At 41.3% G+C, this 17846-nt stretch overlaps 1 protein-coding gene across 20 annotated transcripts in view; it reads right to left on the bottom strand.

The window, feature by feature from the left end:
* SGIP1 (SH3GL interacting endocytic adaptor 1) overlaps positions 1-14194 on the bottom strand; it is a 195237-nt gene extending 181043 nt beyond the window's left edge. For 7 of the 20 annotated variants that reach the window (XM_012767182.2, XM_075999154.1, XM_075999163.1 and 4 more), the window contains exon 1: positions 12833-13130. In XM_012767182.2, coding sequence (XP_012622636.1) covers positions 12833-12842 — 10 coding nt within the window. In that variant the 5' untranslated portion in view covers positions 12843-13130. Of the gene's footprint in view, positions 1-12832; positions 13132-13768 lie in introns of those variants that run through there. The other 13 variants (XM_075999138.1, XM_075999146.1, XM_075999144.1 and 10 more) reach the window with 4 other exon arrangements.
* Positions 14195-17846: the final 3652 nt, after the last annotated feature.

Raw genomic sequence — 17846 nt, 5'->3', positions numbered from 1 at the left:
CGTTTACCGAGTGCTTACTTAATATGCAAGGTGCCACATTAAATGCAGACCATACATTATCTCATTTAATTTTCCCAACAATCTTAGGTGGTGTGGGTCATTTCACGCACTTTACTGATGAGATCACTGAGGCTTAAGGAATTTCAGATTGTCTACTTCCAAAGTCCATGTTCTACACTCAACAAATTGTAGCAGTGGTTGGTTCTCTGTAACAATGAAATTACCGATACTTTCAGTTTCTTGTTTGTATCTTCCTATTTTGCAGGTTTTCTGCAATGAAACCTGGCCTCTCAAAATCTGAAGAAACAATTAAAGGAGTCAGGCAGACATGTGTGAGATACTAGATTAACTGCACACTCCTGGAACCAGAGCATGGCTCTCAGCCAGAGTGATCCCACGCAGCAGACGGGCGCTTTGGGGAGACAGAGAGAGCAGATGCAGGGCGCTACCTGGCATCCAGGAACCACAGCGGAGCCTTTGAGGTGCACATTAGAGTGACATCTAATAAGCCTTTACTATGGACCAAATACTCTTCTAACGTCTTGCATATATTAACTCATTTAATTCTCATGTAACCATATGCTAGGTGGCTTGACTATTTCCCAAAAGCGTGTGATCCCTACACAGGATTCATCCATTCACTGGATATTTATCAAGCACTTACACATACCACACATTGGAAATACCAAAATAAGTAAGACATTGTCTCTCCCATGGCAGAGCCCTTGGTTTTTGGGCAAGGAAAAGCAAGTATAAGAATGTGATGTCCCTAACAGAAAATAGCAGCTAAGATTTATTGGGAGCTTAACACTTTGCCTCAAGACTGCAGCATCAGCCCCTGCCTGAGTTGCCAGCCTGCCAACCTGCTCTACAAATTTGGGATGTACCATGCCAGTCCCCACAATCATGTGAGCCAATTCCTTAAAAAGAAATATCTCTCTCTCTCCCTTACCCCTCCCCCCTTCTCTCGCTTTCCCCTGCCCCTGCACTCTCTCTATATATACATATGAGAAAGAGACTGTTACCATCACATCCATTTTCCTGATGAAGAAACAGGTTCACTAGCTCCCCAAGGTCAGTCTGACTCTACAGCCAGTGCTCTCTGACCTTCTGCTACATTGGCTTGAGGTCAAGAACTGAGGGCTACATGAGCACAGGGAAGGAGGCACCTCATTCTCAACCTGATGGATAGGAGAAGGTTTAATTGAAGCTTTTGGCTTGACCTTGAATGATGAGAACAGTCTGTTACCATATAGAGAAGGGAACGAACAGCACAGGCAAGGGAAAAAGAAGGGCAAGGAGCTCCAGCTGGCTGGGGCAGTGAGAGATGAGCGTGCGAGGCGGCCTGTGTGTGATAGTCTTGCACAGCACAGCAGGGCATTTGGACTTCATCTTAGAAGCATGGGAACAATTAAAGGCAAGTAAGGAAATTGATGGCTGTGAGGAGGACGCATTGGAAGGTAGAAGCAGCAAGATCTGATCATAGGTGTTAGTTAGCAGGAGGAGACGGGGAGAGAAAAGAGCCAAGAACTATTTAAGAAAGATAATCTCCAGCTCTTGAGGACCTACTAATATGGGACAGGAAGGAAGGAGGAATCAGAAAATGAATCCAAACACTGACTTCAGCTTGGCTACCCGATAGACATGGTTCTTTGAATTAGGGGCACATGGAAGCCAAGACAAACTCGATATTTGTTAAAGTCAACAGCACAGGAGTAGGGTCCTACCTGCTATAGGGCTCAAAGACCATTTCCTGCCAGTGTTAGTGCTGCCATAGCTAGTGCCTGCCACCATAGCTAGTGCTGTGAGCAATTTTTTATATATCATTTTCAGTGATTCACTAAGGGTATTTGTAAAGGCAGGTGCACAGGCAAATCACCTAGATTCCAGTTTCATTCACTGTATTTCAACTTTGGGAAACTGCCCATGACAGGGAACACAAAGTAATATCATCTCATTTCCTAACTCCAATCAATTCACAGAAGTGGCCTGCAATCCGATGTTGGGATAGATGCTGAAGCCAGACAGGAAGACGGCTGTGATTGATTAGTGATGCGTACACAGTCAAGAAACAGGTAGTATAGCCTGTGGACACTGGAAATAAAGGATGTTAGAATATGCTAGTAAAGTAACAGTATGGTGTAGAGAAGAGAGAAATCTGCAAGGCCTATCTTCAGAAAGAGGTGCAGCAGTCATCTGCATGGAAAGCAAAATAGCAAGCAATAATGTCTACCCTCTGAGGGTTAAGACATCCACAAGTGACAACCAAGCTGAGAGAAAACTGGAAAAAAACCTGGCCTTTTGCACCACATTCTTTCAGATGTTTTCATATTCATTACCTCACTGGATCTTCACAACGACCCTGCGACCCTGCGAGGTAGGGAGCCGGCATTCGTCCCACCTTGCAAATAGGGAAGCTGAAGCCAGCAGTTCCAGAACTTCCTCAAGGTCACACAGCTAGTGAGGAGGTATAGGACCACGTCAAGACCTGGTGCTTTCCACCACACTGTACTAACTCACCAAGAACGGACTCAGGAGCTGTGGAATCAGAGGAGAGCTATAAATGGTCACATTGTATGTGTACTCTGTAGAACAATGACCCCAGGGACACATTCATTTGTGGCTCTTGGCAGACACCCAACCAGCCTCAGCACCTTTGAACGTGAAAGACACCATGGGTTCCAAGTCTTTGTCTGTTCACATTTTTGGAATCATTACTAAAATAAACTTTGACTTTGTCCCCTTACAGAAAGGATAAAAATCCTTAGGTAAGTTGTTTCATTTGGCCTTGGTTTCCATAGCTATAAAATAAGGTTGGACTTGCTTGGTTAATCTTCAAATGATGGCACACACTATCATGTTTTCATGATAATGGCCAAGGCTTTCACAGAATGTCAGTGAATACCAAGCTGTCCCTCTCGGAGGGAAAAAAGGGCTTTTGTTCCTGGTGGGAGCCAGGCTTTTCGATAAAATGTTTTGTAGAATGTAAGCTGTGAAAGTTTAGAGTCCACTGGACTAGTGACATCACATCATGACCCTTTTCCTCATAAAATCCTAGGAAAACAATGCGTGCCACTGAAAGGAGCCCTTGGGGATGAAGCACTTCTGTGTTAGGTGGCCTTCTTCAGGCTGATGACTGATCTGGAGGATCATGACCTGATAATAAAATTAACTTGTTTAGTTCTGAAGGAGGCTTTTGAAACACTGTATCAAATTTAGACAATCTGCTGTTTGCCTGACAACCAGAGACCAGGGCCAAACAATTTTAGATCTGAGCAGTACTTTCCAGTTATACCATTTTACAAATAAAGAGCCCTCAACTGGAGACAAGTCTGGCTAATAAATGCTGGTTCTGCTACTTAGTAAAGGGGGTCACCTTGAGCAAGTCACTTAACCTCCTTGGGCCCTAGTCTCCTTCTGTTTAAAATAACGAGAGTAATACAGTAGTCCCTCCTTATCCACAGTTTTGCTTTCTGTGGTTTCAGCTACTGGAGGTCAACTGTGTTCTGAAAATATTAAATGGAAAATTCCAGAAACAAACAATTCATAAGTTTTAAATTGCATGCCATTCTGAACCATGTGATGAAATCTTGTGTCTTCCCACTTTGTCCCATCCAGGACATAAATCATCCCTTTGTCCAGTCTCCTGTGTATCCTCACTGTACACACCACCTGCCTTTAGGCACTTGGTGGTCCTCTTGGTTATCAGATCAACCGCAGCTATGTCAGTGCTGTGTTCAAGGTCTGTAATAGCCTAACACTGCATCACAATGCAGTCATCATTCACCTCACCTCATCTCATCTCGTAGGCATTTTATCTCTCCCGTCACCACAGGAAGAAAGGTGAGTACTGCATAATAAGATCTTTTGAGACACACAGAGAGATACCACATTCACATAACTTTTATTATATTATATTGTTTATTAGAATATCTAAGGCATTATATGTAACCAAAATGTTTATACCCCCATAATATTCTGATTAATAAATAAATAAAAAGAATACATAGTAACTGTTATTGTGTATTGTATTATCATTCTATTTTATAGTTAGTTATTGTTAATTTCTTACGGCATCTAATTTATAAATTAAACTTTATCATAAGCATGTATATACAGGAAAAACAATACTATATATAGGGTTCAGTACTATCCACGGTTTCAGGCATCCACTGGGGGTCTTAGAACTTATCCCCTGTGCATAAGGATGGACTACTGTACTTATTCTTTCTACCACACAGAGACCTTGTGAGAATAAAATACATACACGAGTGTGACATCATGTACTAGACTCTATGCTCCTGATGATGGGGATCTTAGCTGCCTTTCTTTTGTTGTCATTTTCACAGTGCCTAGCACTGCACCTGAGACTAAGGAGAAAGCTCCAGATGTACCTGTTGGATGAATAAAGCATTTTTTAAACTTTTAAGCATGTGCAAATGTCATATAATCTTATCACAATGTCCTAAGTGACCAGAAAAATTTCATTCTTGTACTTTCTGTTAAAAATGTATAACATTGGTAACTGTATGGCCCTTTTAAAAATCTTAAAATACTAGACCTGATACATAAGTGGATCTGGACCAAAAATAAAAATGAAGATTTTTGGTATATGATCAAAAAATTGTGAGTAGTTGTGTGATTCTGATCCTGAAGTGATCCTTATCACGGGGTTTACATCACTTCTGTGGAACTGTTCAAGCCCAGAATTGTTGCTGAGCTCTCAGCTCTAACTTTGGGTTTGGCACTTCTGGGTGTCTACCCAAAGCAAAAGAAATCAATTTATAAAAAAGCTACCTGCACTCCTATGTTTATTGCAGCACTATTCACATAGCAAAGATACGGGATCAACCTAAGTGCCCATCGATGGAGGCCTGGATAACGAAAATGTGGTGTGTGTGTGTGTTACATACATACATATATATATATATATATATGTACACACACACATACAATCAAATACTATTCAGTTGTAAAAAAGAATGAAAAAAAGAATGAAATCCTGTCTTTTACAGCAGCATGGATAGAACTGGAGGGCATTACCTTAAGTGAAACAACTCAGACACAGAAAGACAAATACTGCATGTTCTCACTTATAAGTGGGAGCTAAATACTGTGTACACATGGGAGCAGAGTGTGGAACAATAGACAATAGAGACTCGGAGGGTGGCAGAGTGGGAGGTGGATGAGGGGAGGTTGCTTTGGTGATGGATGCATAGAAGGCCCTGACTTCACCACAATGCAATATATCAGTGTAACAAAATTGTACTTGTACTCCATGAATACATACAAATAAAAAATAAATGGGGAAAAACAACTCTGGGCTTGGGACCATGAGCTAATGCAAGGATATGACATTCATCCATTTACTTAAATATGTGGCAAGAAGAAGTCCAAGAGGCACCATGATAAGACATTTACAGAACCAGTATCAGAATCCCAGGATTCTGCACGCCCACCCGCCATTTGACTCATGGCTCACATAGACTCATGCTGAGTGACTTCTGCAAAAGGAAACTGAAAGGAACTCATAAGTGCCTATTTGTATATTGCCTCTCTGATTTCCATTCCTGGTCACTGCCCCATTCTCTGATCCAGACACACTGGCCCCCTTGCCCACATGCCCAGTGCACTCCCATGCTGAGCCTGTGCACCTGCTCTTTCCCCTGCCTCTTGGACTCTTCTTCCAGATAATTATGCAGCTGCTCACTCCCTGCCCTCCCCTACCCCTAGTGTTTTCTCATTGAGGCTTTCTATCACTGCTCTCCTTACAACTGCAACCCCATCCACCCCACTCTATTCTTCCCCAAAGTACTTATCCCCATCTAATATACTCCATACTTTATTTTTGTTATCATCTCTCTCTTGCACCAGACACGAAGCTCCAAATAGGCAGAAATTTTTATCTGTTTTGTTCACTACTAAACTTACAGCACCTAGAACAGTGCTAACACCTAGCATGCATTCAATATACAATTTTTGGTGAATAAATAAAAGTTCTAGATAAGGACCTATCCAAGAGGATTGCATAAATGCATTTTTTTTTGTCTCCCAGTATAGCAAAGATGCAACACTAACTTATGGCATACATGCAAAATGATAATAGAAGAAAATTAAACCAGTAAAAGGCAGATGGTAATGCATTTGAATTATCTGTGTATCAGGGACAAGCATATTTTGAGGCAAGAGGAAAAGGAGTGAATCATTAGAATTCAAACCTTAGAGTGAGTAGATGTGGGGAATCCCAATCATTCAGTGAACACCAGAGACTCTTAGAGCTGGAAGTTCTAGAGGCATGGCAGATCAATTATCTCATTTTGTTTGCAAGGAAACAGAGCCCAGGAATGTAAAGTAACTTTCTCAAGGCATACAGCCAAGCAGTCACAACACTTAGACACAAACCCAAGTCTGACTCCCGGGTCCATGTTCTTTCTACCAAAAAACCCAGCTGCACAAAATGAGCAAACACATTGAGTTCCTAAGATTAACAAATTCTCCAAACGGGAGTAACAGGAGTAAACAGGTCACACCATGACCTTACCACTGAACACACAAATACATCATACAATGTTACACGCATCTACATGCATTCATTTATTTAAAAACACTTTACAAGATTTCAAATCAAACTCTATAGCTCTAGAAGCTACCATTTTTAGGCTTGTTCATAAACCAGAAAAAAGGAAAGAGAACTCAGGAAAGGAAAGATGAGTGGAAGAATGGGAAAAGTGGAGAATGGAAAGGCAGAAATACAAGGAAGACAAAATGGAGAAAGAAAAGCGTACAGGATATTGACAAAACTGACTCTGGGGATTTATTTGAATAGCTGTGCCATATAACATGTCTCTTTTCATTATGAAATCATTTCCTTGGACCTACTCACCAAAATAATTCAAATATATACATATTTTCAAATAAACTCTACTTTTGCTTCTCAAAATGTATTAACTATATCCCACAATTTAGCACATCATAATATATTGTCATTTTCCTAATTGTTGCATGTTAATAGATTTTTTCTCCAGTGAGAATATATATTTGAGCATTTATTTTTCTTATAGCCACCATAATACCCAAAATAATACCTAATAATGCACCACATGTAGTCATCAGTGTCATTTATGTCTAGTTTTATTCACTTATTCAATAAATAAACACATTAAGCACTAACAGTATGCCAAGAGCTAAGGAGACAGAGGTGAATATGGCAGACAAGATTACTGCCCTGACGGAGCCTGCCTTTAAGTGAGAGATCCCGCCCATACACTGCTTAACAACCACAAGTCACAAATGCAACTCTGAGGAGAAAGGGGCCTGAGAGGGACTCAGTGGCCCAAGGTGTGTGTGTGGGAGCTTGGGATGACAAGGATGATAGGGACGGCCTCCTGAGGAGGTGGCAGTTTTGCTTGGACCACAGGAGCATTGGTGACTCCATGAGCTGGGGAAAGAGTGTTTTAGGCAAAGCAAAAGCCCCGAGGTAGAAAAGTGTTCATTTTAAACACTGTAGGGCAGTCAAGATGGCTTTCAGTGTGAGTGGAGACTTTGATGAGGTTGAAGGGGCACGGGGGACCAGAGCATTCAGGCTCTTGAAGATTATGTATTTTAAGAGAAATAGGAAGATATAGAAGTTTTTTAAACAAAGAAGTCATATGATGTGAAGTGTTTAATTCTACACATGGAATATCTTCCTAATATCCTGCTGATGGAGTTCCAAGAATGGAGACCCATCCCTTCTCAAGTCTAAAGGTCCTTCCACAACATCTCTCCCACTGGTAAGCTCACCGTTCTGTGCCCATAGATAGATATGGTGGTCAGCATACAAACCAGTTAGGCCAATACCTTGGCTGGACCCCCTACTCTTTCCTCAGGGGGACCCTGGTCTTTCCATGCTCCCCAGTTCTCTTATATCCATGACTTCTTCCTTATTCAGTTAATTTGTCCTCTGGGACTTTTTCAGACACATGAGCCCAGGTCCATTATAAACCCTGATCCCTTTTCTCCCAATCCATTTATAGTCATCTCACTAAATTCTCTTTCCCACTCTTAATTCCATTTATGGGCTTATGTAATGACTTTACTCATAATTTAGCAGGTTCATAGGATAAAATTGAATCGAGAAAAGGTAAGCCACAAGTATGGAAGTAAAATTGAATATAATTGAAAAACCCAGTGTTATGAGTCTCTAAAACTTCTGAAAATATCTAAACATTTTCTAGAAATTTCTATCAATTTTCTCCATAGCTTCTCATTGGCTTCTAATTAAAGCTTCTTTCCCTTAAATAGCAACATTCAAAATTAAAAACACATCTAATGCCATCATTCTCTTCTGGCTTATTACTATGGTAACCATACTATTCTTTACACATTTCATGGAAAATATTTAGTATTTTTAGCTAGACATTTGGTTAATAGACTTTGGTGGACTAGTGTGAGACTTTCACCATCATTTATATCATTATTCCTATGGGAAAATATGTTCCAGCTAACCAACTCACAAATAAATACACTTTCAGGAACATAAAAATTGTGAGTTAGTGACTTCTTGCAACGTGTTTATTTGAAACATGGATAGTGTATGTGTGAAATGTAACAGAAAGAATTAGCCAGAGTCTTCTGGCATGGTTTATCTAAGTTAATTTTTTTTTAAAACTACATATTCTTTTTAGAGATTTAAAGTTGACCCCTGGAATTTGGATGGGAACATATACATCCAAAGAAGCTCTTTCTGACACAAAGCCCTGGGGAAGGAGAGAAATTACATAAGTGATAGAACATATATTAGCATCTCATATGCATGCTTAGGTTTTCTAAAGTAATTTCACCATTTAAGGGAAGGAAATCAGTAGGAGAGTGAGAAACATTCCCTTTAAAACTTCTTAGCTAACTATAAAGTGAACACCTCCAGTTTCAAGATGCTTTGTTCCTTTTTGATCACATCAAAGAATGTACCAAATATTATAAGATTTCATTTCTAGATGTAAAAAAATCCTTAACTGTTTATAAGGCTTATTGAAACAACAGAAGTTCAATAATCTTGAATTATGCAAAATTTTCTAAATAATAATTTTGGACATAAAATGCATTAACAAAGAATTACAGAGTATGGTTCTGTGGGTACTCATATTTAAGACAGAGAGACAGAATATGCCACCACAGAAAATAAGGCCTATTTTTTAATTAGGCTAACATACCCACTATGACACAAAGTAAAAAGAAAAGGTTTCTAGAAGGTCAAAAATACAAGCTTTATTATGAAATGGATTTGGGTTCAAAATCCATTCCACCATTTTTTTTTTTTGCCTCAGTGTATTATTTTTTATTTTTGGAATTTAGAAAAAGTTCTGCAAAAGGCATTGTATACAGACTAATTATTTTAAAGTTATTGTAAGTAGTAAATAAATACAATTTATTAAGTTCCCCTGTACATTGCAGTTAAACCCAGTAGGCCCTTAAAAATAGGCTTGTTAATTTTTAAAATTGCTGTATGGAATTAAACTATTGGCACTCAGAAACATATCTTTCTGTATATAATAGCACCTAATAGCCTGAATATGGAATTAGAAACACAAAACGCCTTCAGTCAGGTCTGCATGGACTGGAAAGTACTTTCCAGACAGCCTCACAAATAAATAGATACCCTCAGAAACCCTGACTTGGTTCCACTTATCTTAGGAAGCACAGCTTAAAAAATGCCATTTTCAAACTTTAATAATAATGATGTATAAATAAAATAGTCCTTGAATAGTTGCCCTAACACATAGACTGCATTGTAAGCTTAGCCAATGCACATATTCCTTAGTGAATAATTCCTTTTGCTTACCCTCTTTCTCTTCATATTCACACTACCTAAGGCTCCACATCATGTGGCTTTCTTCAGGAAAGAAACAACTCATTACCAACCACTGCCAAAAAATACAGTACACAGGAAGCAATGGATCAAGTCCCTTAAAATATATATATATGTGTATATATATATATATATATTTAAATAAAAAAAAAATATATATATATATTTGGTTCATGGTGAAATGAACCATGAAGCCACAAACTACTGATAACCTGCTTGAGGCCCCTGCGGAATTATTTTGCTGCTTCACACAACATTGGAATCACTGGGGAGGTAGTGACATTCCTTATCTATGACCAGGACTTTCAATAGGCATTGTATGAATGAAGCCTATATCCTGTTCCACACAAACAAAAACAGTTTACTGTGACCTCTTCTGCTGAATATTTGTTTACTTTTGCTTTACACATAGTAGAGAAGTGGCTCTGAAAAGTTGCCATGGCCTTGCTTTTCCAGCTCACTAAAACACTTTAGCAATATAGAAATGCACACACGAGGGCAAATGTATGTTCTCTCCCCCTCTAGAAATAAGTTTGTGTGGAGGACTGCGTGTGTGTGTGTGTGTGTGTGTGTGTGAGTGACACATCTAGTTGAGAATAAACATCATTTTAACTATCTAGATGTTTGGTGGCACATTCTCAGAGTTCACGGATGTTTCAGCAGAGGGCTGCCATGATAGGATTTTAGGGTGCCTTTTAGGGGGTTCCTTATCTTTCCAAGGTTACTGCAATAGATGTAACAACATGGCTTTCTCTAGGGATGAGTGAAGTGGAAACAATAATGATATACCACACCTTCAGAGTAACAGCATTTCAAAGGTGAAATCCTAGGGTGCAATATCAGAAACAAGAATATACGTTGCTAAAAAGACTGACAACTAAGTTGGAAGGCCATTGACGGGCAAATTGATCTTCGGTTAAGGTTCCTACCTGCTTTCTAAGGTCACAGAACCATTATGATAATAAAGCTCAAAAGGCATTTAAATAGGAACTATGGGTAGAAAAAAATAGTTTCATGGAAATTTTTAAGCCAGTGGAAACACCTGTCCAATTTCTCTTGCAAGGATCTGATGGAAGGCAATTGTATCCATAGTGTCACCTCTAATTCATACCAGTGCTAAGATAACATCCTTCATTAGATAAATTTGGCAAACCCAGAGCAATAGTGCTAATTCAGCTCCAACACAAGTCTTTGTTACAGTTCTCATTTCAGTTTAGGCAGCTCAGATAAGCTTATCACAGGGCTTTGAACTGACATTCTGGGATGGCACAATAGACCATATTACCAGGAGAATTATTAATGAGCATCAAAAAAATTTTACTACCTTTAAAAAGAAGACAATTTGGCTCCTTAGTTGGCAAGGCAAGAAGTAAAAGGAAAGATTTTCCAATTCTCGATTGAAGTTAGAATGTGTGCAGATGCATTTTTTAAAAGTGCTATATGAAATTTATCTGGAGAAATATAGTACCCTTCTTTCTATACACAAGATTTTTTTTAAGAGGATAATCCAATGAGCTTTTAATTGAAAAGTACATAAATAATACTCTTTCTGTTTGTCTTGTCTTATTATTCAAAGATTAAGTCCATTTTGAATTAACAAAAATGATTTAATCTGAGAGTATTAGCAATCTCAGTTCATTTAGGCCTGTATTTAAAGAACTAGCTTGAGAGCCCTTTGCAAACAAGACCAAGCTCCATAACAAAATGTTACCCAATCTCTCTTTTAAAGCTATTTTCTAAAATCTCTGGGTTTTGACTCTAGAATTCTTTACTCCCTCAAATCACATTAGCAACGTTTGACATGATGACAGAGAAAGCAAAAAGAATTCATTTCTGTCAAATAAGTATGGGCTACACTGCTGTTTTTGTGAAACCATCCTCCTCTTATTCCATTTTGGTAAATTTCTGAGGAACGGTTAAAATCCATAGGACAGACCTTGGCTTAAGAGGTGGCCTCTCTGCCATTTTCATGGCTGATTTGAGACCCATTATGCACTCAATTCTGCATTGTGAAATCCAGGCTGGGGACAAATTTCTGCCTGTCATCTTAGGAAAGGCCAGGAGTTTTGCACCAGCCTGTAGTGTGAAAACAGAAAATCAAAACCAGCATAGAGCTGCTTGCTTCTTTCCTGATCAGCTTGCTGCTTTTTTGAGGCAATCCTTGCTGTCACTATTTCAAGCTGGGAAGGGTAATTTAGTAGAATAAAATATAGTTTAAATAGCATCTCCCCAGGGAAACTTCCTCCTTACACTTAATATTAAATGCAAAAGATAATCAGCAAGTAATCATCTGATGCTTGGCTAAGAACCATTGCACAGAAAAGCATTTGGAAGCACAAAATTTTTTTTAACCTGATAAGACCCTGAATCAGAAGCCAAGAGGCCCGGATATTTTCCGTATATTACTCATTCTGTTGCAATGCCATCCTCATAAAACTACAGTTTATAGACCAAATTTGCTGTGCCCCTCATCCCAGCAATATGATGTAAATTGCAGAGATAAAAATATCTTACGAGAAGTAAAAAAAAATTATTTAAACAGTCCACTGAAAATGACAGTATGGATAACTCTGTCAATGACCTCTCCCGTCTAATGTCAATTTCAGAAAACAAGTTTCCATTGTAAATGTTTAATCAGTGTAGTCCCAGGAACCCAGGACAGAAAGCCTTATCTTCTCACCCAACTTATTTGCTCTGCAAGCTCTTTTCCTAGCTCTATCTCAGCTCCCTGCGAACACTTTAGGCTTCTCTCTCTCTGAGGAGCTGGGAGCTCTGTAGGTTCTGAGCCAGGCAGAAGCCCTGTGGTTTGATTCCGTTCGTCTGAGCCCTGTGGTCCGCTGCAAGCAAACTGCAGCATTTCAGCTTGCAGAACCTTGGCAACCAGGCTCCAGGACCGCCACAGACAGCAGGCTGCACACGTTCTTGAATCCCGTTCTGCCCAAACCTTGCCGGAAGCCAGTCAACCCCAGCAGAAAGCATCCTTACCTTCCATCATGGTGGCAGAATTGCATTCCTTAATTTCCAAGGAGTCTGAGGAAACACAGGAGGATACGATTCCAGGTCCCGGCTAAGTCCTCCCCACGCCGCCGCTGCTGAGGTCTGCTCTGTCCGCTGCCGGGAGGAGCCAGAGGAGACAAGTGTTAACCCGAAAGACAGGCCATGGATGCTGCCGGTGCTGCTTCACCTACAGGCCACCAGGAAGATGCTGAGAGAGAAAGGGAGAGGAAAAGCGAGCCGGCCGAGCTGCGCCGCCTGCGCCGCCTCGGCCAATCCCTTCAGCTCTGGCCCGCGTCACATGGTAGCCAGCCCGCATCTCCTGACACAATACCCCCGGAGAGCGCTCGGAACCTATTTCCCGGCCCCAGCCCGGCCGCCCCCGCCGCCTCCCGCCCGTCACCAAACACGCGGCCCCTTCCCCACCTGGGAACGCGCGCCCCCGCCCCTCCTCGCCGCCGTCTCCAGCCCGCAGCCGCGGCTGGGCGCCCGAGATTAATGATCAGGCGCTGCCACCTTAACTGGGGGCTCGGGCATGAAAGGAGCACGTAAGTAGCTCGCTGCGGAGAGGATTTTTTTTTTTTAGGAAAAACTTCTCAATAATTCTGTGCAGCCTGAAATCTCAGCAGCAGCACACTTTGAAGCCCCCCTTCCAATTGCAATCCCCCTTTGCCCTGAAGGAATTCCAGACGGCAGTGTCTGTGGCCTCCGCGCACATCTGTGCGCCTCGCTCCTGTCTCCCCGCTCTCCCCCACGCGAGGGGGGAAACCAATCCAGCTGACGTCACATCACAAACAATTATCCCCAAAAGGATGATGCAGAAGAAATTTCACCCCAGCTGCCTTCGGGAGAGCCAGGGAATTAATTGCGCATGACATGCCGGAGAGCTGGGGACTGTCATTAAAACAAAGAGACAAAAGAACCCACCCGAGTGGGGCTCTGGAATCAAACGCGCAACGCTTGAGATCATTTCTGGGGCGGGAGGCGGGAGAGAGGGGAGCCGGCAGGGAGCGGAGGCCTCAGTCCAAGCGAAGACAGCTGTGCTCGCCGGCTTCCGCCGGCTCCAGCCCGGGCTGGCCGGCCCGGCCGCAGACGGGACCCCGCGGGGCGCCCCCCGACGACCCGGTTCGAGTCCCGCCGCCGCGTCCTCCCGCCGAGCGCGCGCGCGAGCCGCCTCGCTTCCCCAGGTGGGGAGCCTGTCTCGCAACCGACTGTGGCTGCAGCTGCCAACTGCAGTCCCTGTAGGAAACGGACTTTCTTCTCAATGACACGTTTTTCGCGATGCGCCTCCCGCATCTGGAGTCGCCTTCAAGCCCATTCGCTCGGCCCGGGGGAAATCGCGAGGGAGGCGACTGTGTCTGGCTTGGCTGGAGGGGTGGGCGGAGCCCCGGGCTCGTAACTTCCAGAGATGGGATCCGGGCGCTGTGGGGAGAGCTGTGGCACCAGGGCTGGTTGGGTTGAGAGTCTGTCACCTGACTGCTCCGCAGAGACCCGGCAGCCTTTCAGAGGGCCCCAGGCCCCAGGGTCCAGCGAGCCTCGGCTCCCTCCAAGCAGGCTCAGACAGCCAAGGAAGAAAGGGGCAGGGCAGCCTAGGAGAGGGAGAAGGAGGAGAAGAAGGGAGGGAGAGGAGTGGGAGGGGAAAGGCCTCTTGAGAACCCAGGAGAGACGACATCAGAAGTGGGCATTTCTCCCTCTGTAACCTCACAACAGGACCAGGAGGAAAGCTGTAACAGTACAGAGCCATTGTGAGGAGCATCTAATGGAAATGTACTCAAAATAACTTTAAGAAGATGTATTGCTTGATCGGGGTTGAGTCTCTAATACCATTATTAATCATTTGTAGTGTCAATATACCCATGCGTTTCTAACATTGTTCAGCCTTGACATGGTCTCACTCTTCCTGCCTGAGCAAATATGAGGTATTGGTGGCTGAGAAATGCTAAAGAAAATATAACTGAAGAGGCTGACGGAAGCTGCGTATTAATAGTTAAAAGCAAAGACTCAGTTCCTTAGCAATTTAGAAATTTTGAAAATCAAACCATTGTTTTCCCTAAGGACACATATTTCAGTGGCCTAAATTTCAAAATAAAAATCTCTAGGGAGATAAAAATATTTGTGACTTTTTCCTTATATCTCTAAGGCAGTTGAATTTTAAAAGGGGGAATTAATGCCAAAGTAAAACCTGCCTTGAGTACAACTTACACTGTTCTGAAAACTGCAGCGGTACTATTGCAAAATGAATTGATGTGTGTGTGTGTATTTAGCAAAATTTTTTTGTAATGATTAAGAACATGGATAGATATTGGTGTCAAACAGACTGGGATCAAGTTTTGTCTCTGCCAATTAAGGAGCTCTGTGACCCTAGGCAAGTTATGGTAACTCTCTGTGCCCCATAGTTTTCTTATCTGTGAAATGGAGATAATAATAATACCAAGCTAATTGGGCTATAAATAGTAGAATAACAAACCTGTATTAATGGCTTACTTACAAACAGTGCTCTAAATACTCTGCCAGTAAATTACTTAGCATTGTGTCTGGAGCATAATAAGCCCGCCATGTTAGCTTTTTAGCGTTAGTATTATTACCACCCAAGGGCTCGCAGATGCATCAGAGAAGTTTGCAGGCAAATGGGAGTTGTACTGCATGCACAGAGAACAACGCAGCAAGAGACCAGGTGATGCAGCCAGAGGTGTAATATGTTGAAGAATTCTGAGAGGCTGCTAAGTAGAAGAGTGATTAGAACCAAATGAGGTTAATTAGGGAAGGTTTTCTTACAGAGATGAGATTTTAGAGTTCAGAAAAAAATTGGAAAGGGCATGGAGTGGCAGTTCTAAAGAAGACAGGGAGTTCTATGTAAGAGAAAAGCCTCATGTAAAATCAAGCACTGGGAAGAGGGAGTAGGGGCCATTGTTAGAGATGTAAGGAAGCCAGAAAGCCAGAGAAACCTGGTCTGCCTGTCTCCAGTGTAAGTTTTACAGTGTGTTACAATAAACCTCTCAGCTAGATTTAGTATGGTCGCATACCAGGTTTGGTTTAGATTTGCAGCAAGAAAACTAGATAGAGTCAGTTCAAAGATTCTTTTGGTCAGCAGATATTTGGAGGAAAAACAAAAGTGTGCAGACATGATTGGCAAAGGAGGACCAAGAAAGGGATGTGTAGTTAAAGATCGTTAAGGTCCTTCTCTGCCAATCATATCATAGGTTTTTGGAAAAAAATGGTTTTGCTGAAGAACAAGGATAGTACTTTAAATTGTGGCCCAAATGTTGAGATAATTCAATGAATGTAGAAGAGAGAATATTGATCAAGCCCTGGAAATCAGCAAGATTAAAGAATTGGATTTCCATGGAATACTATAGATGAAAGAGAGATACATATATCTCGTGTGTGTATGTGTGTGTGTGTATGTCCATACTCCTACACTTATGGTTAAAATAAAAGAACTCCAACTTGAACTAATGTGAGCAAAAAGAGGCTTTATTGGGGTGGCTCATAGAATTATATGAAGAAATGAACAACTGAGGGAAAGCAGGAAGCAGGACATTCCAGGAAACTGTCACCAGAACCAAGTACTCAGAAGTCTTTCTGTTTATCCCAACATGTCAGCTTCTTTTCTTACTAGTTTTTCTTCACATAATCAGGGACCTGGCTATTAGCGTCCTCTAAGTTCAAATCTTTACAACTTGACTATCCAAGATCTCCTTCAAAAACTTCCAAAGAAGTTTTTGATCAGCCTGGCTTAGATCATTGTTCACACTTTGGACCAATCAATGGGACCATGTTGATGCAGTCTCATGATGGTTTATTTAAATCAAAACTCACATTGGACTTAGTCATATGCTCACTACTGTGACTAAACATGGTGAGGGTGAAAAACAATTTTTTATGACAAACAACTCTTAATAGTATGAACCTCTAATATGATTGGAGGGGTAGACAAGATATCAAAGGAAGAAAGGGTGCTATTAAGAATAGAATAGGCATTTATTGAAACCTTAAAATCTGTACCCCCACAATATGCCGAAATAAAAAAAAAATGTAAAAAAAAAAAAAAAAGAATAGAATACATGTGGGGAAACAAAAGTTATTCACCATGTAGACACTACGCAGTGTACCTAAAGTAAGGCTTACAAAAGGACTCATGGTTGCAGGGGGACTCAGAATGCCACCTAAATCCTATGCAGCCTCCTGGAGAGGTTATTCATACATGCTCACTTGCTATGTCTAGAGAGAAACCTATAGACCATATAGTCACCTTCCTCCTCCCTGGGGGGCACACCCTGCTTGCTGGCCCACTTACACCAAAGGCAAGACATGCCCTGCTATGCTTGCCACCCATTGGCCTAAGCCTGCCCAGAGAGCCATGGATTCATACCTATCTGAGTGATGAAGGAATTTCTACCACCTAGGGGTGCTGCTTAATCTAGACCTACATTGATAAAGATAAGCAACAAAGACTGAATACATAAAGACAATCAACAGTTGTAAGAGAGGAGGAAAATAAACAACCATAGCTTACCGAAGCAAAGGTAATGTATAAAATTGGAGCGGCATTTTTTTAAAAAATATACTTTTTAGTTTTGATATAATTTCAGGAATACAACAGCAATAAACAAGAGCAGATTGGTATGAGGAAAGAGCATACTGAGAACCTGAAAGAGTGCATGAAAGTAGTAAAAACATTCTTATTAAATATTTTTAAATGTTCTAATCAATGGTATAATGAGTATTGTCAGGACTGAACATTAATAGCCAAGTGGCAATATGCTTGAAGCAGAGACAGCCAACAACAGTAGCAACTGGCCCAAGCATAGTGCAAATCTTTCTCTCTGAAGAATCAGTTAACTCAGAAGCAACTTTAACAGTTCAAGAAACTATAAAAAGAGAAAAACCTCCATAAAGCTTTACTTCATGAATTATGAAACATGACAAAAATAATTAAAATAAACTATAGCTCAATCTCACTTGTGAATATTGATGCCAAAAAATTTAAATAAATTCGCTGCAA

This window comes from Microcebus murinus, chromosome 2 (assembly GCF_040939455.1).
Source record: "Microcebus murinus isolate Inina chromosome 2, M.murinus_Inina_mat1.0, whole genome shotgun sequence".
Classification (NCBI taxonomy): Eukaryota; Metazoa; Chordata; class Mammalia; order Primates; family Cheirogaleidae; genus Microcebus; species Microcebus murinus.
The sequence above is the reverse complement of the archived record's forward strand: the minus strand, read 5'-3'. Positions and strand labels throughout refer to the sequence as shown.